Below are 25,028 nucleotides of genomic sequence, written 5' to 3'. Positions count from 1 at the left end.
GGTTAAGTCATGTCAATTACATGACATGACTCAACCACCGGATAACCAAACCTGGATGGCTGAGAACCTTTACAGACATGTATTTTGAAATGGCCTTATTTATATATTGCACGTAGTGCTGCTGTGATTAGTTAGTGTAATAGATGCTGAAAATACGTCAAGACAGTTAGCTTGGCTGTGCATACTTAATAATATAATCTGGGGTTACCTCACTGTGTTTTTTTTTTTTTACTACACTGGCTTTTAGCACTGTAGTGGTTGTACTTATAAAATTAGTGTGTAGGGATAGGTATGCTGCGCAGGAGCCTGGGGTCAACTTCTTTTTTTTGTGTTAATGTTGTCCATCGTGTGTGTGTGTGTGTGTGTGTGTGTGTGTGACTCAGCTTTTAAATAATATTGGATACATTTCTTCCAAGTGACTTTATTTTAAATCTAATTATTATATTTTATACAATCATTAACTGCAGCTGTTTAAAAAAAACCTCTGTTGTATTACACTGTTTAAAACAAAATCTGGATTAGTAGTTTACCTCTTTAGCTGTTGTAATGGGAACAATCAAAACATTTTCTCAGTGAACCCACTTTTAATTAGTAACTTTGTTATAGACACTGTGGCATCTTAACATCTCGAATTAGGCATTCTGAGTTCATTATTATGAAATGGTGACTAAATGAAGGTAATCTGTCACCGCACAAGCAAATGAAACTGGATCTCTACTGTGAGCAACAGCGGGAGTCTGGCTTGGGTGTAGGCTTAAAGGATTTCATCAACTTAAAGCAACAGTGAATACCTTTATTCTTAAATATCCCTGCTGGGAGAGGTAGAGGTTGCCTGAGGCTGTGGATGGTGGAACAACCTACAGGTAAAGAGTACAGTTACAGTACATGTGTACTTTGGCTAAGAACAGATGTGAGATACTTTACTTTTTGTATCTGACCTTCAATGCCTATTTGTGTACAGCTGGTGGCATGCTGTGTGGGTGAAGGTGTTGCTTTCAGAACTGATAGAAATACAGTTAAAGGCTGAACTTTTCTATTCCCCTGATCTAAATGTAACTGTCTTTCCTGCTGCTTTGATTTCTTTAACTGAGAAATATGTTTGTGCAGCACCGCATGTGAAGGCCACCTGCTGGTTACTAAAGAAAGCAGGAATAATTTGGCTTCAGATCGGCCAGTGTACTTTTCATCTTGAAGATGAATTTCTTTCTCCTAATTTAACTTAGTACAATGAAACACATTAATCATGTGTTAGTTTAATTAAATGTAAGGTTCCCCAATGCTTACTTCAATCTAATGTCAAAACTTGATTAACAATAAAAATACTCATGTCACATTTTAAATGTATTTAATTCTGCATCCAGGACACTTTGCAATAAAGACAAGGTCATACTTAGTTTATACTGTGAATAACAAATTCCAGTAAGTGCAGCCTATCTCACACACTGAGACACTACAATCTCAATGACTGAACAGTCTGACATTAACACTTACAATGACCCTTATGAGTTATTGCAAAGAACAATAAATCAACAGTTTCATATAATAACATTAAACGAATGTTTTCTATTGCTAAAAATCATACATATTAAAAGAAAGCTAGCATATATAACAACATTTTAAAAATTGCTTGCTTGTACCTCACAATACAATTTTTGTTTATTGTAATTTTATATATGAGAAGTTGAAGTATCAATACTAGGGGAAAACAACATCAGATCTGATGAACACAATGATAAATGTTTAGTTGTGCAGGTGTTCGTGTGGCTGCATGAATCAGCAGATAGATTGTGTGTACGTTGTGTAAAGGATGTGTTGCTAAGCGCTATGGCTGTTTCTGTGCGTCCCATTTATTTTGATCGTTATCGCCCCTGGCAGGTGCCACGTTGATCTGGGGTTTGGTTATACAACACACGATTGTGTGCATTTCCCTGAAACTAGTATCTTGCCAGATACCAGAATGTTTATGACCACATACCTCACTGATTGTTTTATTAATTAGTTGATCTTCATCTTGTTGAAATTCGTTGTGCTACAGGGTTTAACACATTTTGTTTTTTAATTTTTTTTGTTTTTGTTTCTCTGCAAGTCCCTTTCTAGAGCTAAAGTCTGTGGTCACAGACGCTGCATCTGTAAAATGTCAGTGATGGTGGCTATTACCTACATTTGGACCAAGAAACGTTGCAGCTAAAACCTTGTTAACTGACACTGTAAAAAGCCTTCCCCTCTTTCTCAGTTCGAGCAGTTATACAGTTAGCAGATTATTGGTAAACTGTTGTAGCTCTTCAAAATGTGAATGCTTTTCTGTTTTATTTGTGGCATGAATTAAAAATCTCTTTCCTCTAATCAACACCAAACTGAAACATTTTGCAATGTTTTGAAGCCCATGTTAAATGACTTCTGGGTGCAAAACAAAAGTGTAAAAGCAGCCCTAACTATCCTAAAGCATTCCAAATATGTATAACTTGTGTTGTTTAAGTGTCCATCAATCTAAAGAAACTAGAAACTAGACTAAAGGAACCTCCTACATTCTTGGGGTCTTTCTTGTGTTTCCAGCCTATAGAGCACTGGGAGTGTGTTACATAATCTGTAGAACTCATTAGTGATATGACAACACTGCTATTTTGGCAGGAGTAATGACACTTTAATAATTAACCTTTAATACACTGTAATACAGTTATTGCACTGCTGTAATAACTTTAATCAAAGAAAGGGTGGATAGTGGTTATAAAGACATTTTGTTTTCATGTATGAGGTGGTGCCTTTCAAAATTAAATTTTATAGTCATCCTACAGTTAAGTTATTAATCAAATGGATGTATGTGCCTACCTGTAACACTACGGACTAGTTAGCTACAGCTAGTAAACACACCTGTTAAATACACTCCCTGTCACCCAGAAAATAAAATATGATTAAATAACAATTGAATTAGATGTCTGGATACTGCAGGTCTACATCTCTTAGCTTATTCTGATATTGCATGGTTCCTTTAAAAAAAAAAAAAAAAAAAAAAAAAAGTCATCAGCAAGTTAGTCACAGGCTCAGAAAAAAATAATCTGTGAAGTTTTAGCATTTTTTTGAAGGACAATAAAGGTGATGACATTAAGCATATTACAAATTGCACTAGTTTGAAAAAAGAAAATGGTCTCCTACTTTGTACACCTTGTCTTAAACTGTGTAAATAAGGGGACCAGAATATTTATTGGTTTCTGGAAAGATTGGCAGTCTATCGCCAGACATACAGACAGACAACCATTCAAACCTACAGGCAATTTTAGATTAGCCAATTAACCTAAGATGCAAGACCAGAGTACCTGGAGGAAACCCACCCAAGAATCGGGAGAACATGCAAACAGACATCAGTAAAATGTTTGGCAGGACACTTCAATCCAATTAAAAACATTTAATGTCTTTTAACTTTCCCAAAAGAAGATAGTGAAAAGAGTTTTTTCAGTCTGGGCTGATGGGATCCAGCCGGTAAAGCAAGAATGGGAAACACTTATGTGTGCTCATTTTGTGAGCACAAATCAAAAGTAAACTTGGCTCATGTGGCAGGCAAACAGTTGTCAGTCACATAATTGGATGTCATTTTTGAATGCAGGATCTAGTTCTCCTTAATACATCCACACTTAAGGTCTACTATGATACTCTGACAACTACCTAAATTAATAAAAAAAGGTGAGCATCTGATGCTAAGGTCAATTATTCAATTGTCTGTCTGGGCTCAGTTAATAGAGCGATCAACTGCAAGCTCGTTAGTTCGTGGCCAAACTCCCACTGACCATTTGTTGAACTGAAGTTGAGGCTGCGCAAGTCGGTGCACTCTAAGTGCTAGTTTTAAGAACACCTTCACTGACTTTGAACGTGTTTCTTTTGCTTCTAATTTGGGTAGTACATGTACATAAATACCATTAAACACCCCTTTTGACATCCCTATATCAAAATATCTTTACTTCTAGCTGAAAAATGCCTCCAGATGACATCACTTGAGAGAAACTTCAGTTAAGATTCTGTTATCTTGTTGCTCATACAATGGACGTTGTAATCATGGTGAACCTGCTTTTCCAGAGCTCGCCCAAATGAAATCATCTGAACTCCTAATGATGAAAAACATGTCAGTGATGTCATCTGCAGGAGCTTTACAGCAAGAACCAGAGAAATGTTTTAATATAGTGAACTGAGGGAAGTATACAAGCATTTATGTACATTTGCACCCTAAACTAAAGCCAGAAAGCAACTTGAAAGTTGGTGAAGCCCTTTGAGTAAAAAATAATTAAATAAAAAAACTGAGGAGAGTTGCATCAGGAAGGCTATCTGGCACTAAAAGCCTGTACCAAATTAACAATCCGCCATTGCTACCTAAAGTTGAAGGGATAAGCTGAAGAGGGCGGGAGACAGGAAATGAATAAATGACTATTCTATTTCAAATAATTGGGATTGTTGTTCTGTGGTAAATCTGTAATTTAACAATTATTTTACATGAAATTGACGACTTGGTATTATGTTGCTGTTGTGACTTTATGATTCTTGACAAAGAATGTCACTGAAATGGTGCATTTTTCATTTGGTTCCTTTGACAGAACCCCAGGCTGTCTATTCTTTTAACTACATGAAATGCTTTATTGTCAATAATCTAATATCGCTGCAAGCCTGAGGTCCTGACTAACATCTGGAGGGCATGGAGTCGATACACATGCACTCTCACACAAACAAATTTGGCACTTTAGACAAAACTGCCAACACAAACATCTGTTGCAAAGCCCCACACAACATGGTACTAAGATCCACATATTGTGTTACCATGGTTATAGATCCAGATGGCAACTCAATCCAGTATTCTGGGATGAGTCAAAATTACCCAACCAGTATGTCTCTCTTACTCTAACTCTTGTTATGTTTACATAACTGGAAAATGTGTTTTATGCTTTTGAAAGTGCACATTTCCTCTTTTAAAGAATCACATGAATATGGTTTCGGTTCTCTCTCTCTCTCTGGTCTTGCTCTTGTTCTGTCTCTGTCTCGCTTGTTTTCTCTTGGTTGACTTGTGTGTGTGTTTGTGTAAATGTGGAATCTGTCCAAACTGACAGGAAAAAAAAAAGCATAGGAGAGGGTTTTTTGTTTTTTAGGCAGCAGCAGACAAGGGTATTTGGGATTGTCACGCTACAGTAGCATGCCCCTCTGGTGTCAGCACATGCCTCGTTACATCAAAGTCACCCAAGGGCTACTGAGATTGAACCTGAGGTCCTTTGTGTTCTGAATGTCAGCCAGGGACATATGAGTTATAGAAAAGCAGTTAAATAAATGAGAGAGACAGAAAATCATAAGTATGGAGAGACGTGCACTAAAATGTACATTGTACATGAAATGTACCTAATTGAATTCATAGGTTTAAGAGGAGGTTAAATGTAAATTAACAGAAGAAAAAGCAGTATGCAGAAAAATTGTCCATTTGTAACTCTATGCAATATTTAGTGATCAGAAAATACCTTGTTGGGTAACAACGGACGTTCTAGTTATTTTTTTCTTAATGTGGCATTGTTTATGTAATAAAATTACTTACTGTTAAAGAGCTACAATGACTAGGAGAATAATGGAGTTGAAAATTAATCAGCAACAATTTTTATAGTCAGTTAATTAGTTTTAGTTAAATTGTTAAGGAAATCATCATTCTCCAATTGCAGATAATAAAGTGTAGGAATGTGCTTTTCTTAGTTACATTTTTAAATAAAATATTTTGGGAATTATGGACTGTGTGGGGGGGAAAAAAACAACAACAAACATCTTAATGGTAGCTTGATGTAACGTATTTTACAAGTTTATCTACATTAATTAATTTGTATTAAGTTTAATAAACATTCTCAACCCCAACTGAACTCTCTCTTAAGATTTAGTTTTTATAAAAATCCTGATAATCCTGATTGGCACCTGTGACATGGTCTTCATTTTCTATTATATGTAAAAATTACACACACGCTTTATAGCTTTAAAACAGAATTTCAAAACACTTGATTCTGGCTGGTTTTTCTAGTCTGTTATACTCAACACATAAGTCACACTAAATGTTTGCTTGTAATTAAATGCTACCTGTCAAACTAACAAATCTTTCACCTTCCTCCTATTTATCCTTTATCCTTCTGCTTCTCTACCTGTTCCCCTTCTCTTCTTCTTCCTTTTCTTCTTTTCTGCCTCCTCATTCCCTCTCCCTTGCCCCTTCAACACAGATGCTCCCAGCCGCCCAGCTTGACAGGAGTGATGGGATGTGTCAACTAGGTATTACACCTATCCCAACATTTTACACTGCAAGCAAGGAGACTGGCTGGCTGGGTGGGAAGATAGTTCTTGGGATCAAGTAATTAAACCCTTTTTAAAAGAATTTGGACTACGCCCTGTAAATGTGCATCTGTTAAAACAGATTCTGGTAGAGAATGTTATGTGCAAGTAAAAGGAGGAGAAGAATTTGTGTGTATAACTTTTATAGGTATAACTACACTATAAATTCCTCTAATATAAAGGATAAGGTTGGGCACTGTTGCCTTTTTATTGGTTGGTGATCAGCAGAGAGACGACAGGAAATGAGGACAGATTTACCAGATATATAAATAAATACTTCAGCTGGACTCAAATCAGATATTTGTAAATAATAATAAGCCCAAGACTGACTGTAATTCTTCTGAACAATATGGTGATTTATCGATATGGAAATGTCTCCCCTGTGGGATGAATAAAGGTTCATCTTACCTTATTTAAATTGCATTTATTTTGTGTAAATTAATATCTAGGACTATATTGGTAGTCTCTGTGGTATAAGACACAATACTTCCCTAATAGGCAGTCTTCGTGTTATAAAATCAGTGGTTACAAATGACTAAAGTTGTTCATAATTCAAGTTATATCTAAACAACTTTGTTTGAAAATTCAGAAACATTCTATATTGTTAAGGCTTGCAATATGAAACCTGTGAGACATATCATTAGAGGGTTTTATATATGCATTAGTTTGGCAGCAGTATAGCAACCAGTGTAACCAGAAGGCAGCGTAAATAATGATGGGTCCAATTGTAGACAATTGACTAGGTACTCAATAGAACCCCTCTTTTTCCAAAGGCACAAACAAAAAGGGTGAATTATTAAACGTATAAGAATGTAAAGGATGTCACTCTCATAATGAAAATTTGGGCGGTTGTAAGGTTAATGTAATGTTGCCATCAAGTGACATTGGTTAATTTATATTGCATAACTTCCATATGTGCAAGTACATGAGGGCAGTATCAGACCTGAAAGGGGTATCAGTGCCACCCTAAACTATGAGATGAGGACAGCATTAAACTGCTGACCTTACTTGAGTGATCCAGTAGGTTTTAGACCGAACTACTCTCATTTTGAAAAAGGTGAATGTCCTTCCAGTTATGTTAATTCTAAACAGTGGAGTCGAAGATGTCACCAGAGAATTCATGTTTGTGTGATGTCCAAAGCTCAATTCATCCTCCTGTGTTGCTGGCATGTGTAGAAAATATTAATTATCACTTATTGGAGACTAAACCATCCTGCACATTTCAGATGTTGTTTTAGTAGCAATTTCAAAGTGTCAACACTGTGAGCAAAAGTGTAGGGATGGTACAGAGTCAAGTAACATGGTAAGTTGACATGGTACCAGAAATCGGGAGTACAGCATAGTGTGTGTACTACAACATACACTGACATTCTTCTTTCTTTACCTTTTTCCTTATCTCTGATCTGTCTGTGCCTCCTGTAACAAACATGTCCATGTTCTTTTTTTGCCCAAAAATGTCCTGCGTAACATCACCTCTTAAAGTCTGTTTTCTTCTTTTTTTTTCTATCAGCCTGTTCAATCATTGATTATCGTCATTGTTGAATGCCCTGGAGTGTTTTTCTGTTCAATCAGGTCATCGATTGGCCTGTGAAAAAGTTAAAATAGTGAAAAATCTTAGTTATTTGTTGACTTTAAATTGCCCATAGGTGTGAATGTAAGTGTGAATGGTTGTCTATCTGTGTATGTCTCTCTGTGTTGGCCACGTGTTGGACTGGTGACCTCTCCAGAGCCCCCCTGAACAGGATAAGCGGTACAGATAATTGCTGGATGGACTAAAAGTATTTTTGAGCTTTTACAAGTATAAAAAAGGCAGTTGCTACTGCTTGGCTAAATTTAGACCGCAGAGATTGTAGGAGACCGTCTTTCTTTTTTAGCTTTGTTTAGTTTTAACTCCCTATCATTAGCTTTATCAGGTCAACATAAGAATAAATCGTCTGTAGGAAAGGCAAGTGAGTTAAATTGAATTAGATTTTTAGTGGTTGACGTTCAAATCATCTAAGTGAAATTCATTTATAGCTTAACAAAAGCTTTTTACATCTGGCGATTGCATTCAAGCTTTAAAAAAACACAGAAGTGGGTGTGTCCATATATTGCTGAACAAAACATGTAAATAAACGTCTGTTATATGCTAATAGAAAAATCCTATTGACTTTTTGTCGAGGGAAGCAAGAAGTTGCTAACCTCTTGGTTTCTACTAAAAAAACATAAAAAGTCCATCCCTCTCTGTCAGAGCGTCACACTAAAGTTGGAAAATTAAAGCCCTAAGACTTGTAAATTAAGCTTTTAATTTCTTTTGTCTCTCCCTTTCCAAACAGATGAGGGCAACCTGGACAATGTAATCAGATCGAAGGATTCATCTGCAGTGTGTACACCAGAGCGAGACCGAGGAGGGACAGAGAAAGAGGAGGAGGGCATCAAAGACACAGGGATGGGTGTGGGGAAGAACACCACCTCCAAGTCAATGGACAGCAGCAGTGAGGGAGGAAAATATGAAGAAGAGAGCAAACATGGCGCAAATTTCTACCCTATTCCGGTACATGATTGTATTAGTTGTCTTTTTAGTGTTACCCACAGAGACGCAACAAACATGCCTGAGCGAGCTTGCATAATAAACAAAAGACAGGGTTTGGTCAGTGTCTGCACAAATCTTATAATTGCTATTCTCTACTTTCTCCTACCCCTGCCTGTCTAACTTTTTCTTTGCCTCTCACTGTCAGATTTGCTTTTTTTTGTTTTGTTTTCTTTCTTTGAACGTAATGAAGTGGGTGGTGATGTACACGCTCAGACGGTCCAGTTCAGGGCCAGTTGGTGCATGCCACTCTTTGTTTTTGTCTGCCTGGCAGTAGTCCAGTGCTTCATGTACGTCATAAGGCGAAAAGTGGTGGACATTCACTGGGCACATCCACTGTAGAATGAAAATCAGTGCGCCATCAGCATTAACGCAGGTGTACTGGATCAAAAGGGCAAAAAGCCTTAATAAAAAGCTCTGAAATTTTCAGCTGACCTACATTACAGCTCTCACCTATGATGCTATTAAAAAAACAATTACCTTGTTCATACAGGTGAATGAAATTACCTTATATAGAAAATAGGTCAATAAATGGGAAGTAAAGAAGGCAATATAATGTAGGCAAAAACTTAGCTAAGGTGGCATAAGTCCATGGTTCCCCTGTCTCTCCCCTCAGATCCTCTCTGTATGTATACAACCATTATCAAATAAAGAAAGAAGGCCAAAACATGTAGAAAATACTCCACTTTTTAAAAGAAGTAATGTGTTTTGTTTTTTTTGTTTTTGTTTTTTTTTAGCACTAGCAAATTGGGGGGATTTATTGAAAATCCTTGAATTTTTTTTTTTTTATATACCACAGAAAGAAACATATTACATTTTAATATTGCAAGTTTTCTTTATTCCCCAAATATCATGCATGCAGCCCTTCTCTTCTGTGTCATTGTTTGAACCCAAACAGCAGCACACAGATAATCCAAGAGACATGCAGTTATTTGTCCTATTGAAGCATTGTTATGAGATGTTTGTCACCCTGTTTAACCTCTTGAAATTCCTCTCCATGATTTGACAAATTCTTTTACATATGTTCTATTTGGAGGACTCTGCATGTAGAAAGTGAAGTTTAGATTTTCATATGGAAAGTTCACAGTTCTCAGTGTTTTGTTTGAAGGGATCTCAGGACTATGCACTAAAACCTGGCTGTAAAAACATGTTCCTCGATACAGCAAAGACAGACTGGTGGCATTGCATGTTTGAATACTCGCACCTTTTTGAATCTTTCTTGAATGTCCTTCAGGCATGGAAACATTGAAAGTTATTTGTTCTGTCTTCAAAAATATTTTTTTTATCTTTCACATTGTCTCTTCCCTCTTTTTTTCCCCCCCCTAATGCTTTGTTTACTAATGTGACACAGGTTGTTTGGCTATTTGCATTGTTTACAGGAAAGACGTACTCTCACATGCACATTTTAATGTGGAACACATTTGTTTGTAAAGTGACAAGTTTGCATCCTGTAGGAAATGCACGCCAATTGTGGATCACCCTTTTTTTTTTCTTTTTTTTTCCCACATGTGATTAGTTTTTGAACCCTTCAGCCTTAAATTAGACATTGCCTGTCAGGTTTTCAGATAGCATAGTGCACAGACAGGCAGTAATACAAACGTTTACACTCCTTCACCTTGCCTGGCTTTGTTTATTTGTGTGTGTGTGTGTGTGTGTGTGTCCTTAGTCTTGGAACTGTACATCTTGGTTTTTACCAGCACACTTTTGCAACCTGTAATAAAAAATGCTCTGTTTAGGTACTGTAGGTACTGTATGTACAATGAATGGAAAAAGTTTGACATTCAATACACAAATGTCTGTCTGCAGGTTGTGGTAAACGGTTTGGGGAGTGCCAGCGGAGACCAAGACACAGAGAACACAGAACTCATGGCCATCTACACTAAAGATAATCAAGGAGCAGAAAAGGTAACTTAAAAAGATAAAATGGAGAAATGAAACACCATTGTCATGTGTTTTTCATGGTCAGCATTATCATTCCATTACATATTATGTACATTTTAAACTTGCTGGCTACAGATTGAAAATATACATTTAAAAACAAATCTTCTATCACAGCAGTATATAAAGCCAAAAAGTAATTCCTGAATTCTGCACTATAAACATCAGGAAAGTTCGTGTGTGTGTGTTTCTGTGGGCGTCTGTCTGTGTGGTTCTTCTGTGTGTGCGTGCTTGTTAGTCACTGTTATGAGCTCAGACAAGAGCTTATGTGATGTGAACCAGAAATGACTCATCAAACTGTCATTGTGCTTTTTTTCAACCCCATTTTCCACTTTGTCACTGTGACTTTGCATTTTTCTTTTGCTGGGAGAACGACATAACACATCATGCTCTCTCATGCTCTTTAACTTTTTTTTACTAATTGTTGTCACTCATTAAATTGAGCATCTGACTGAACCGCTATGACTTACATGAAAATTTGACATGTATGATCTTGAAATTGTCAACCTGTACTTTCACTTAAATAAATTGTCATTGTATTATTACATTTTTGACCCCTCACACAAAGGGAAGTAAAGTATAAGGATCTAAACATATATAGAGATGCAAAATAATAATACATCTCTGTGTATATGTCTGTAGAGCTCTATGTCTGAGACACTAGACAGCACAGACAGTATAGATGCAAGGAGGATGGACATGATCTACACCATTGAAGACACCCCACCCTGGTACCTGTGTGTTTTTTTAGGCTTACAGGTAAAAGTGTAAACTGCACTTCTTTTGTTTTATTATCAAAATACTTATTTTTGATGTTGCTCATCCGTGTATTTCATGTGACTGGTTTATTAAAACTGAAATTATCTTTCCACGTGGATTTAAAAACATGCACCTACACAGTGGCTGTTCAAACCAAACAATGGACACACAGATCCACATCTACTGTTCTTTTGTCTTTGCAGCACTACTTGACATGTTTCAGTGGAACTATTGCAGTGCCATTTCTCCTTGCTGAGGCCATGTGTGTTGGATTTGATCAGTGGGCCACCAGCCAACTCATAGGGACCATCTTCTTCTGTGTGGGGATCACCACATTGCTACAGACCACACTGGGCTGCAGGTATACACACACAAAAGCAATATTGTCTCACATTACTTGCCAACGAGGGAAATATTTTGTCAAACATACGACCATAGAGTATGACAGGTATGTGCCTACATACACACACTCACCACCACCACCCTGCATCCACTTTCTCCCTCTCATCATTAAGTAGCACTTGAACACAAGGGTCATTGGGAATGTGAAGTTTTTCTTTGTGCATCCTTTCATACAACATCTCTCTGGAGTGTGTTTGTGTGTGTGCATGTGCACAAGTAGATGCTAGGTCTTGGTACATAGTTAAATTTCCATTTTAAATATATTTTTGTTCATCAAAAATAAGTCACGGATTTTTTTGGACTTTCAGCCACACTCTTGTATGTGCGTGTTGTCTGTTTGAACGTGATGATTAAATTAAACGTTTAAGTTCCTCGTTTTAATTGCATGACTGCAGCACTTCTTTCTCGAGAGGAGAAGGTTCCCCAAAGTAGCCTTTTGTGTGTCTCAGTTGAGACAGCAAAATAGCAGTAGGAGAGATTCCACTTCCAATTAAATACATGGTGAATGTGATTGCATTCCAGAGGGGTGAGCTACTGTACACGTGGTTTAACTTGGCATTACTTCTGTGCAACGAAATAATTGATTAAGCACACAAACCAAGTCTTTGCCACTGTCCTGTTAACCAAAAGGGAAGTCTGTGCATTCAGCCACACCTATATGCACATGTCAGGAAAAGCTCATTTGACCCAGTTTCTCTGACATTTATAACATTATATTAATCTAAGGCACCTTATTAGGTAGGTTTTTACCTCACCTCACCCCACTGATTGCTTACACACATTCCTCTGTCACCATTCCCCCCCCCCCCCCCCGATCCTGTCAGTTTAGTCCTACAGTTCGCCACCTTTTGTTTTGCTCTCACATGTACATAACATTGATAAGCCATAATGTTATGTGCGTGCGTATGTGTTTTGTAATCACTCATCCACGTGATTCATCGCAGAGTTTCAGCCCAATCATTTGTCAATAAAATAACTTCTGAGGTAAGAACTTACCTGTTGCTATGGCTATAATCCCATCTTTTGGATCAGTGCTTTAATGAAAGGCAGGTCGTGTTGGCATGAGGTATTATTTTTCTTTCATAAAAGAAGAGCAGCTCCATGAAGTACGCCCCCTCCCTTTGCCATATTTGTAATGAACCTGATCTTTCCATCGTGCTATGGCAGATTAGTGTCTCGCTACTGCTCCTGGTGTAGAGCAGCAGACCCATCTCCTCATTCATACAATCTCAGACAGTCACCCACTGTTCATTTGACAACAACTCAATGGCCTTGACTGATGCCTTAATGAAAATTTGCAAATACTGCCCTATCTACTTTTGTTGTTTAAATATTCAGTGGAAGGTTCAGAGAACCTTCTTAACGGTTTAAATATAAACATCTCACAGAAGCTGCCTTTAAGGCAGGATTGATTTCCTTGTATGGATTAAATCATTTTATAGAATTGTAAAAATCCATGCAAACCTAACTAAAATTTTTAAATGTACTGCACACACGTTCAAGGTAAACAGTCTTCTGTTTGTTTGTGTGAGGTATTTTTAATCCTACACTTCTCAGACTTAGTGACTTCCTCTTTGTTGCCTTTCAACCATGACGCTCAATAACATTCCTCATAACTTGTTTGATTTCTTTGAATTGAGGTTAAACCAGGTATCACGGCTGTTGTTTGCTTTTATGTTTTGGTTAGTGGTTTTTATAAAGACCAAAAATATTTCAGATTTTGTCAGCTACCTGGGAAAACTGTTGGGTAACAGATTTACTTGCCTTTCACTGCAGATGACAAACGACCAGGAGGAATCCCACTCTCCCACAGTTAATAATATTAAAATAAATGGAAATAATATGTTATGCGATATTTTAAATAAACATTATTTCTAAAGCTTTCGTTTCTTATGCTTTAGGTTGCCTCTGTTCCAGGCCAGTGCGTTCGCATTCCTTGCACCAGCCAGAGCCATCCTATCTCTGGAGAAGTGGAAGTGTAATAATACAGGTAACTTGCTTCTTCTGTCTCTCACTAGTGATTCATTCTGTACAGACTCCATTTGTGAGTTAGTGTATTCATGCTTAATTTCAGTCAAAGACAACAGAATTAAATATTTTGGCAGCTGGTTTCTATTTGGGTGCTCTGAATTATTGACTTGAGCTGTGATTCACATACTGATTTTATTGTATTCTTATTTTCTCATCTCCTCAACTTTTTCCACAAACAGAGATTCCTGTGTTGAACGGCACAGAGCTCCATCACACAGAACACATCTGGCACCCCAGGATACGAGAGGTAAGGCAAAGATAGTAAAAGGGGCATGGGGGAGAAGTTTGTTTGTTTGTTTGTTTTTGTTTTTTTAAAGGAGAAAGTAAACTAGATGGATATGTTGGATGAATTAAAACAATTGAATTTAGATTGAATAGTAGCACAAGATTTTATTTAATTTTTTCAGTTAACTTGAATAACAAGTTGAGTAACAGGCCTTTTCTAAGATGATAATAAATCAGTGGCACTGTTTCTATATAGCTGCCGGGTCTGGTTTTCTGTAGCAGGAGCTGGTCATTTGTATTAACCTTTTCAGAAAGCCAGTTGAATAATAGTTGTGTAAGGCTTGAGTGAGACAAATCTAATCAGACTGACTCAGATTGAATGGAACATCGATGTGTCTGTGCTCAGGAACAACGTGCGGGTGAGAAACGAACACAGATAAAGACGTAACAAACAGGATTATCACTAAGAAGCATCAAATAAAATCTGGTGATTCTATGACCCTGTCTCCTGCTGGCAATATCCATGTTGCCAGCAAAATGCTGATTAATATAAGAATCAAATAGATACACATTTCAGGGCATTGTGAATTTATTATTTTTTTAACAAATGACTCATTCATAAAATAACAATTTGTGATTTTAGTGCCACTTAATAAGCCAAATATATTTTTATAATAGAAAAATGTTCTTATGATGTTGGGAATAAATTTTTTCTGTGCGGGTACTTAAACAGAGCTGAACTTTGAATCAAATTTATGCGATAAACTTGCAGATTAATTTTTTTCTCTCTATTTAAAATGTCTTTAAATGACAGATCCAGGGAGCTATCATTGTGTCATCAATAGTTGAGGTGTTTATCGGAGCACTGGGTCTGCCTGGGATCCTTCTTAAGTACATTGGACCGCTGACCATTACCCCCACTGTGGCCCTCATAGGCTTGTCTGGTTTCCAGGCTGCAGGGGAGAGGGCTGGAAAACACTGGGGCATTGCAATGCTGTAAGTACAGACTCCCTACAAAAATCCCCCCCAAAAAAACATCTTTAATGTGACACTGCATCTAAAATGCACTTCCATGTTATCCACTTGTGTTCTGTCTGTTCTCATGATCGTTATTCAGTTGGATTTCTATCAAATTACAGCAGGGAAACGGTGCATTATTTTTAAAACAGCTGTTGTATAATGTTCCAGAAGTAGCATAACAGGTTTCTATAAAGCTTTTCTATTATGAAACAGTGTTTCACCACTGTAAAGCACTTTAACTGAATTAAATAAATGCAACCATTATTCACCTGTTATTTTTATTTTGTTTTCAGTCATATGGTTCCTGCTCAGCAAATTTTGGGTGGACTTTCACCTTTAACTTTTTTACAACAATGTGTAATAATATTTGCTTTTATTCTTTATTTATGCAACTAATTTACAATAATAGCATCAGAAAAATAAGCTCTCTAGATCTGCTCCTCAACAAATATTTATGTAACTTAAGAATAGGGATACAAAAAAAGCTCGGGCCCAAAGCACTTCTTTTATTTAACAAAATAATGTTCCTGCAACTCATGTAGTCTTGCAGAGGATTGGCTTATGGGAACTCCACTTCAAAACAGTGATGATGAGGTGGTGTGACATAAGATTCTGTTTTTTCACAGTTGTTTACAGTGTAGCTGGATGGCCTCTCCTCTCATTCCACAGGGACATGGATGGATATGTGCCTATAACTGCCACTGGTTTGCTCTTTCTCAGGCAGTTTAGGATAATTAATTGGCTCTGATGCCTCTGGGGTCATAGTTAGGCGTAGGTGGAAGACAACGATACATGTTCATACAGGATACGTTTTCTCACAGAAGAATATACAGTAGTGTAAATAACTAGACAGAATTGTCTGACTGTGATCCACAAACTGAGGATTGATGTTTCTGTCTGCAGAACTATCTTCTTGGTCCTGCTCTTCTCTCAGTATGCCCGAAATGTTCACTTCCCTCTTCCGATCTACAAAGCCAAAAAAGGGTGGACTTCCTATAGGCTGCAGGTTTTCAAAATGTTTCCTGTAAGTACACAACTCCACAGTACAGAAAAAGTACCTAATCTGTTTATACAAAAGGCTGGGATCTTTGTTTTTATTTAATTAATAGTTTAACCCCCCTTTCTTTTTCTTTTCTTTTTTTTTATTTTATTATTTGACCTTTATTTCTGACTGTTAAATAATTTTTGAATTTGATGAATGTTAGTGATGGATGCATGGGGTACAGAGTTAAGGGGGGTAAAGAGGCTTTACTTTTGCATGCTATTGTGTCTTGTGTAAATCGATCTTTTCCTGCCCTCTGCTGGTGATATATGAAAAATACTTTTTGGATTCTCATACCAGTTTTCCATCAATCTGATTCATTATTAAACTGGACTTTAAATAGTCATACTTTTAAATTAAATTTGAATTCAAATATCTACAATTAGTCATAGAAACACTTTATCTTCACTTCTTATTTTATTTTATTTTAAACTTTGTATTGTGGTCGATTTAATGTAGTTTTTTTTTTTTTTTTTTACAAGACTCATCAACTTTAAATTAACAAATTTAAATAATCACTGGTGCAGCCAATTGTTTTCCAATGTCACATAAGTTCAACAGATCTCACCTGAGTGCGGTAAATGTTTGGAATTGTAGTATACGGATTAGAAAGGTCTAGTTATTACTGTACAGTTATGTACAGTCTTTCATATCTAAGCAGCTGTGGTCAGTTTTGTTTTGTTTTTTTCTTTAATGTGAATGCCTCAGTGGCTCACTGTTTGAATTTCCCTTACTCCTAGATAATCATGGCCATCCTGGTGTCATGGCTCTTGTGCTTCATTTTCACTGTGACTGATGTTTTTCCACCGGAAAAGGACAAGTATGGTTTCTATGCACGCACAGATGCACGTCAAGGAATCCTCACAGCCGCACCATGGTTCAAGATCCCATATCCCTGTAAGTGTGTTTTTGGGCAGTTTGGTTGATGTTATGTGTCTAACCCTCTTGTAGCAGTGATCAATCAAACTGCTGGTGGACATTATGTATACCACTTGGCTAAACTTCAGAGGTGGTAATAATAAACATAAAAATAAATTGTAGGCTTTTTTGGGCCCTTTTGGGTTTCCATCACATAGTACTATTATCAGTTTAATTGTGAAAAAAGGATATTTATGTAGTATTACCAATTTTTTAATGTCTTCAAATTTATATTTTTATTTATATGTGAAACTTGTACAAAGGATTCAAAGTGTTTATTGTCATGTGCACAGACAGAAAGCATGTTTCCCTGCACAATGAAGTTCTTACTTTGCCATCCACAATAAATGCCGTATAGTAAAGTAAAATAAAAACAGAAAAAAAAATAAGAGCAATAAAGGCAATAAATAGAGGGGTAGAACACGTAGGCCCTTTTGATACGCAAAAACACTATACATAATGTATTGCGCTAATGAGTACAGATATGCTATGTCAGTAATGGAACTATGTCCGGTACAGCCCGGACAGGAACTATTAAATTTTAAATGCAGGGGAAGGACTCTGGTTTGTAAAATGCAGTTTATTTGTGTAAATTGAGTAAAGGCAGAATATACTGACAAATAACCTTAAAAGTCTAAAAACAGGAAAGTAAATAGTGTAACATTGGCATAAAAACTTGAATCTTCTAATTATGGACCTCAACTCCTGCCAGAGGCGATAAAATAAAAAGTATCTCCAAGGATATTTTCAGTTTAAATCCAGCTACTTCTCAGCTCTTACCTGCATTTTTTGTACCTTTACAGTCCAGTGGGGTGTTCCCACGGTAACTGCTGCAGGCGTAATCGGCATGATGAGTGCTGTTGTGGCCAGCATTATCGAGTCGATTGGAGATTACTATGCCTGTGCTCGACTGTCTTGTGCACCTCCACCTCCCATCCATGCCATTAACAGGTAGTGAAGCTCTTTAGTTTCATTTATACTCTACTATTGATGTTACTGCTGTTATCCATTTCCTTTTTATACTGGAGATATTTCTGAAGCATGACAACAGCAATTTACTGTTTCCTTGTCTCTCCAGAGGGATTTTTGTGGAGGGTATTTCCTGTGTGCTGGATGGTCTTTTTGGGACAGGAAATGGCTCCACATCCTCCAGTCCAAATATAGGTGTGCTGGGAATCACAAAGGTAATACACACTGACTTTTTTTAACAATATATATTATTTATTATATTTTTTCTTTTTATCTAATGTTACAAAGTCTTGGGGAGACTTCATTTACTTATTGTAATTCTTTTAATGGGATGTTTTAATATTCTGAAGCTGAATCAATAAGCCCCTTTATTGATTAGATAATTAGCAGAAAATTGACTAGCAACTGTAAATAGTCTGCTTTATACAGATAACTGTTAGATCCAACACTCATATAAAACACTTTTCAAACAAGAATGTCACCAGATTGCAAGCACCAGCATCTTAAGTCTCTGGCTTTATGAAATTTTGATAGACATTACTGTTCAATTTTCTGACCTTATATTGTCAAAGGGTTAGAAAAATGTGTCAAACATTATGTTCACCCTTACATTAAACAAAATACGCCCCTGAGATTATCTTAATCTCCAATTCCTCCTCCAGGTGGGTAGCAGACGTGTGATTCAGTATGGAGCTGCCATGATGTTGCTGTTGGGGCTTGTGGGTAAATTCAGCGCCCTGTTTGCGTCTCTGCCTGATCCTGTCCTTGGAGCTCTGTTCTGCACCTTGTTTGGTATGATCACAGCAGTGGGACTGTCCAACCTGCAGTTTGTCGACCTTAACTCCTCCAGGAACCTTTTTGTCCTGGGATTCTCTATCTTTTTTGGGCTGATGCTGCCGAGCTACCTCAAACAGAACCCGCTGGTCACTGGTGAGTGCAAGGAGTAGATGCCCACATGTAACTAGGACTATGTTCTCTATGTTCTAACGAGAGTTATTGGACCTTGCTATAGACATTCTATTATTTGTACTGATTCATAAATTGGGGGAGTACAAATGGATTGCGACTCTGTAAAATTTAGCAGTCTGTCGTTAAGAACTGTCCTTGGAATGAAGAATAACATACTAGATGTGAATATCACATCTCCTGGCAAGGTGATTTATATAGTGTCTGAAAGTAGGTTAATTATTGAATTTATTTCTAATTCGGTTCCAACTGCAGTGCAAACTATATTAATTTCCTTTCTCTTTATCTTTGACAGGCATAATTGAAGTTGATCAAGTGCTGAACGTGCTTCTCACCACTGCCATGTTTGTCGGAGGCTCTGTTGCCTTAATTTTGGACAATACTATCCCTGGTAAGGTTTTTTCATTTATCGAACCGATAATGTTCAGAGTAAATCTACCCTAAAATCCATTTTATGTTGTACTGTTTGTAAGTTTGTGTCTCAGTGATACTGGCTCTGATGTAAAGGTAATTTTAAGTATGTGAATCCTTAATCTTGTGAAGGGAGGAAAATCATAGCAAGGCTATGAATGCCAAGCAGTTACAAGTAATGTATACATTAAAAGACAGAACATGCAGGGGCAGTCCACAAAGATATCAAGATGTGTGGTAAAGCTGGAGGATGAGACTGGGAGAAGGATGTTACTTGTTAGTTTGGACATTTAACTGTAGATTTTAGGAAACTTATATTTAACCCTTTTCTCGTTAGGTACTCCTGAAGAACGAGGCATCAGAAAACTGAAACGGGGCTCTGGTCTTAGTGCAGCAGAACTGGAAGGGATGAGATCTTATGACCTACCATTTGGAATGGACTTCCTTAGAAGATACTCAATCTTCAAGTACATCCCAATCAGCCCCACTTTCACAGGATACCAGTTTGGGAGGGTACAGGAAGCCTGCAGGAGCAGAATGGGACATGGAGAAGTGAAGGGAGGTGGAATAGGAGGGGAGGGAAGCACAGCACCAGTGGACAGTCGGGTATAGCCAAAGGGCTCGTTCTGAAAAGTCTAATATGTGGCTGAGCTTGGGACACAAGGGTTCATACATTAAGGTAAAAGCCTGAGAGTGCAGGATGAAACCAGTGCAAGGTGTCAGGATTGTGTGGAAGAAAATGTGATGCACCAGATCCCGCCCCCGTGTCAGTACTGTATGTATTTTCCTTAGCTTGACTTCTTTTCCCACTTCCCACTATGCTATTTTAGGCATGCTGTAGCAGGTCACAGCATGCTATAAAAGATGTCGTTATGCAGAGGTTAGTGCGTGTGTGTGTGTGTACTCACTGTGCAGAAAGAAATAAAGGGATAATGTATTCATTTACTTCCAATAACACAGGAGATGACAGATGGACATCAAACTGTCATTTGATGATTCAATGACTCGTAATCACTACCTTTTACTGCTAAACTGTTTTTGTAAAACATTCTACTAAAAAGAGAACATTTAATAATAGCATTTGAGGATTATGCAAAAATTACTGAGAATATTTTGTCTCTAAACTCATTATGCAACCACACTGAAGACATACACACATGCACATTCCTCAGAAACCGCTCCAAAACTAGCTTGAGTGCTGTAAAGCACATCAGGGTCACACAGATTGATGGAAGTAGTTTATGAGGTGCCCTTATCCATGCAAAGTGATTGTGAAATTTATTTTTGCACTTTCTGCCTCCTGCCTTCAAAACAAGAATGTCACTCCACAATACGCTCCCCCCTTTTTTTTTTTTTTTTTTTTTTTTTTTTTTGTAAAGCTTCTCGAAGATCCGTTTGGCCTCACATTAGCTGATGTCATGCTAAAAAACCTCACATCCCTAGGTTTGTTTAAATAATCACAACAGCTTTAGTATGTAAAAACTCAATGAATTACCAGTTTACTTCACTATAACAGTATTAATCCTCATTTACCTAAAGACCAAAACTCAGCTTTTTTTCTGAACATGTCACCATCATGGATGATTAATTCCGAAATGTTTATTTTATAACCTTATAAGTAAATTGGCGTCTCCTAACTGTACAACCAGAACACGCTTTTAATACTGCCTCTACAGCTGTGGTGACAGCAGTGCCCAAACAAAATGTAGAGCATTTGATGCACAGTAACACAGCCAAGGCCTTATTAAAGACTTTATTTAAATGAATACTAGGCTTAAAAAAGGAAGAAAAAAAGCTGTGGCAGTTACAGTGGCAAGAAAATAGTTAATTATCTGCATTTATTTTAACATTTTCTTAAAATACGAACAGGTCCTTGTCTAAATGAAACTGTTAAGAAAACAGCCCTTTTTATTTAATGGCCTGTGTAAATTGGAAAAATATGTAATTAATTATAGTCAGGAGTGATGTCAGTTAAAGCTACTGTGACTACAAAAATTACAAATAGTTTGAACTTGATATCTACAAGAACCATCTGATGATGAAAACGGAAGTTTTGCCTTTCACAAATTGGATCTCAGAAAACCTAAACTTACAACTTTCAGATTTTCTTAATCCACAGACAATGTGTCTATGAATGCAGAATAAATATGACTAAATCCCCTAGACTTGGGTGCCCAGCTAAAGCACAATATTGATGAAGCCCAGAGCAATGACTATATGAACCATTTAAGTTAATATCTCAGATCACATGCTTTGACCAACTAATGCAGAAAAGGAAGTCCTTTTAAAAGGTCAGCATACTTTTTCTTGCCACTATAAATGACCTTTGGTGCTGTGTGTGGATCCCACATTGTTTTAACGGTCACTTGCTTAGTTTTTAGCTGTGTTTATGTAGGATTTTAAATGGTTGCACCATGAGTAATGAAACCCCTGCTACAATCCAGGTCTAGTGGGTATTTCCACTAGCATGTTCAGTTAGCTTCTGCATAACTGTAAGGGTGGTGGTGGTTTGTATTGATATAATTTAAGTAAAAGTGGGGTTAAGATGATCAACTCCCATATTGAGCAGATTTGCAGTAGATTTGCAGTATCTGATTTTCTTTTTTTTTCCTTACATTCCTTCTCCTTCATCCCATCCTCCATCACCTGTACACCTCCCACTCTTACCCCACATCAGTTAGAAAACTGCGGATGTATGATGCTGTGTATCAGAAGGTTTCAGTTCATTAGCAGCCTGTATGTTATTAACACAAGTGTTAATGATACGTCTCTAATTTGACCACACCATGTGCCTCTGCTGCTTCACATGGAAGTTTGCAACTGTCTTATTTCTATAGATGTAAAAGTAAAAAGTAGCACAAGAGAAAGATAAAAGAAAAAGCTAAATATTTAGCGCAACTGAGATTTTTACAAAACCAAAATGCTAAATAACTTTATTTTTATTTGTTCTTGCTCTGTCACCTTATACCAAAACTTTGAGCATTGGCAGGATATAATCATAATCTAAATTTCTTCCCCCAAATGTTCTCATCTTTTCTCTTTTGTTAAAACTATTTATTTATTTATAAGAAAAAGGTTGGTGTTTAATGATTCCTTGAAGCAGGTTTGTGTGTCATTCACAATGTTGCAAACAATATATTTATTAGTTTGCTCATTGGACCCTTTTGAGATTGGTGTGGTAAATATTGACCTCTCCTGCCCTCAGCAGGAGCTACAGTTGGTGCTTTTAGAAAGCTGCTTTTTATAAGGTAGTTTCTAATGTAAGATCCAAGCTGCTTCTATTTCATTTCAATTATATTCTATTCTATTGTTTTGTTTTGTTTTTAACAAGAAAATACACTTTGAATAGTTAAGTAAAATGTGCAGGTCAGGGCCTTTCTACTACAAGAACTGTTTGCATACGTAACTGTGCCAAGAACATCAGGGTTAGAATGAAATATACCAACCTGAGACTCTACTATTACAAGAGTACTTGTACAGATTCCTTATCAAGTACGAATATTTTTGTGTGTTGACCTGAAGACAAGTGACTGAACCACTTGTGATTGCATATTTTAGGTTTGTAGTCTCATAGCTTTGTTAGCTACAGTTGCATTTGTGACCTTAGCACTCCACACGGAAGCACTGTCAATGCTATCCAAAAAGGTCACACATTTCTGTTGCTTTCATATGGTTGATTTTAGAATGTTAATGATTTGACAAAATAAAATCTGGCTGTGTCATTATCCAACTACCATAGATTCATAGAGGGGTAAGCGAGAGACTACAGTGCCATCCACTCTGTAGAAGCCAAATTTTAGCTTGAACTCGAGTTTGCTTTTATTCATTGTTCGTGCAACTTTCAGAGCAGTAAAATACCATGTCCCTCAGAATAACCTTTTAAGCTATTGTCTGTTTTTTGTTTTTATTTTTGTAGACACCATTTTTAGTGACAACTACCACATCTAGTATGTTATTAAGTAGAATAGAAACATTTTCAGTGGTATATAGCTGGAATTCCTAATTATGTCACAGAATGTGAGATGTCATGCAGTTTAGTGAATACAAAATGTGGACATGTTTGGTCTAAACATCAATTTCTCACTCAATATTTTATTATTCTGGATGGACTGTGGATACAGAAACATAAGGAATGCTGAGGTCACAAGTGGTGCTTGAGCTAAATAGTAACAACTGATCTGTGCAAAAGCTGTAAATCTAAAATCTTATTATCAACATCTAATGTTGACAGTGCTCAGGACTGGATAGCAGTAGACAAGCAGTGTTATAAGGTTGCTAGGTAAAATATACAGTTTACACCAGATGATGCTTTTGGCTTCTTTGGCTGGACAGCCTTGCTCCAGGAGCAGGGAGGAGGTCAGAGAGCAGTGACTGCCTCTTGTGTTTTCCCTCTTGGAAAAAGCGTACATGTAGGGTGTTCTTTAATATATGGACATGCACAATGTGAAACCTTGTTTTCAGTATCATGTTCACACAACCAGCCTTTACTACTCCCATCCCCTCTCCTCATTCCACACAGTCTTGGTTAACCCCCTCCCAGTTCTTTAGTGAAAATATGTGTCTTTTCATGTTTAGTATACATTCTGTCAAGGAAATTGTACTATTGATGTGTTTGTGGTGTAGGAGAAGACGCCACGTTGGCCACTTTATTAAGAGTCTGTTGGTCATTGGGAGCTGATTGAACCTGACTTACCTTTTAATAACATTACGAACGTAGGATGTTTTGGTGCCTAAATGCAACTTTCTCTTGGTTTCTAACATTTACCCCCAGGTTTTTAGTGTACTTTTGCTCGTTTAGATGCATATGTGTCTTCACATAACTGTTACAGAAATAGCCCAGTCACAAGCGCATATACTCCTCCTTGATGGTTTTCTGGTTTGAATTACTATAATTCAGAATAACCAACAGATGGCTCTTAAGAAGGTGGCCACAGGATGAGTAACACAAAGACATCAACCCTTTCAGTTATTTTGAAGGGGGTACCTAGAGAATATAATTGTTGTGTATCGTTTTATCTTTATAATTTTGTTTTTTATACATAGTTTATGTTTTTCAAGCAAATATTTGTAAGAAACAAATCATAACTTTTAATCTTAAATCATGCTGAAAACGCACCATTTTGTTATTTTTATTTTTAAAAAGTAAAGAATACATTTTAATTCATTTAGAATCTGTGGTATGGTGAAATCATTGTTTGTTAGGACCTTTTCATATTGTTTTTTTACTCTAACATTGCTTTCTGTCCATGTTATCACATTATCAGTATAAATCAAAGAACGAGCTGAGAAACTTTAGATGTAAACAAAGAGTACATGTATATTTAAAGATATAAAGTTTGCTAAACTTCCTGTAAGAGCAATTGTGTAAACTAATTGTAGCAAATGTTTTATTCTTTGTTCCTAAAACTATTTAATAAGATGTTACCAAATTAATGAAGTCTTGTGTCTTTA

General features: G+C 36.9%; 1 protein-coding gene across 3 annotated transcripts in view; it reads left to right on the top strand.

The window, feature by feature from the left end:
• The window catches only part of slc23a2 (solute carrier family 23 member 2), a 33,946-nt gene extending 8,936 nt beyond the window's left edge, over positions 1-25,010 (top strand). Inside the window, exons 2-16 of one of the 3 annotated variants that reach the window (XM_067522068.1) lie at positions 6,219-6,267; positions 8,643-8,860; positions 10,703-10,801; positions 11,477-11,593; positions 11,797-11,954; positions 13,897-13,985; positions 14,206-14,273; positions 15,066-15,247; positions 16,175-16,295; positions 17,054-17,210; positions 18,035-18,182; positions 18,310-18,415; positions 18,863-19,130; positions 19,462-19,557; positions 19,915-25,010. In XM_067522068.1, the coding sequence (XP_067378169.1) occupies positions 6,219-6,267; positions 8,643-8,860; positions 10,703-10,801; positions 11,477-11,593; positions 11,797-11,954; positions 13,897-13,985; positions 14,206-14,273; positions 15,066-15,247; positions 16,175-16,295; positions 17,054-17,210; positions 18,035-18,182; positions 18,310-18,415; positions 18,863-19,130; positions 19,462-19,557; positions 19,915-20,189 (2,151 nt within the window). In that variant the 3' untranslated portion in view covers positions 20,190-25,010. Of the gene's footprint in view, positions 1-6,218; positions 6,347-8,642; positions 8,861-10,702; positions 10,802-11,476; positions 11,594-11,796; positions 11,955-13,896; positions 13,986-14,205; positions 14,274-15,065; positions 15,248-16,174; positions 16,296-17,053; positions 17,211-18,034; positions 18,183-18,309; positions 18,416-18,862; positions 19,131-19,461; positions 19,558-19,914 lie in introns of those variants that run through there. The other 2 variants (XM_067522070.1, XM_067522069.1) reach the window with 2 other exon arrangements.
• Positions 25,011-25,028: the final 18 nt, after the last annotated feature.

The sequence above is a fragment of the Channa argus genome, chromosome 11 (genome assembly GCF_033026475.1).
Source record: "Channa argus isolate prfri chromosome 11, Channa argus male v1.0, whole genome shotgun sequence".
Lineage (NCBI taxonomy): Eukaryota > Metazoa > Chordata > Actinopteri > Anabantiformes > Channidae > Channa > Channa argus.
The sequence above is the reverse complement of the archived record's forward strand: the minus strand, read 5'-3'. Positions and strand labels throughout refer to the sequence as shown.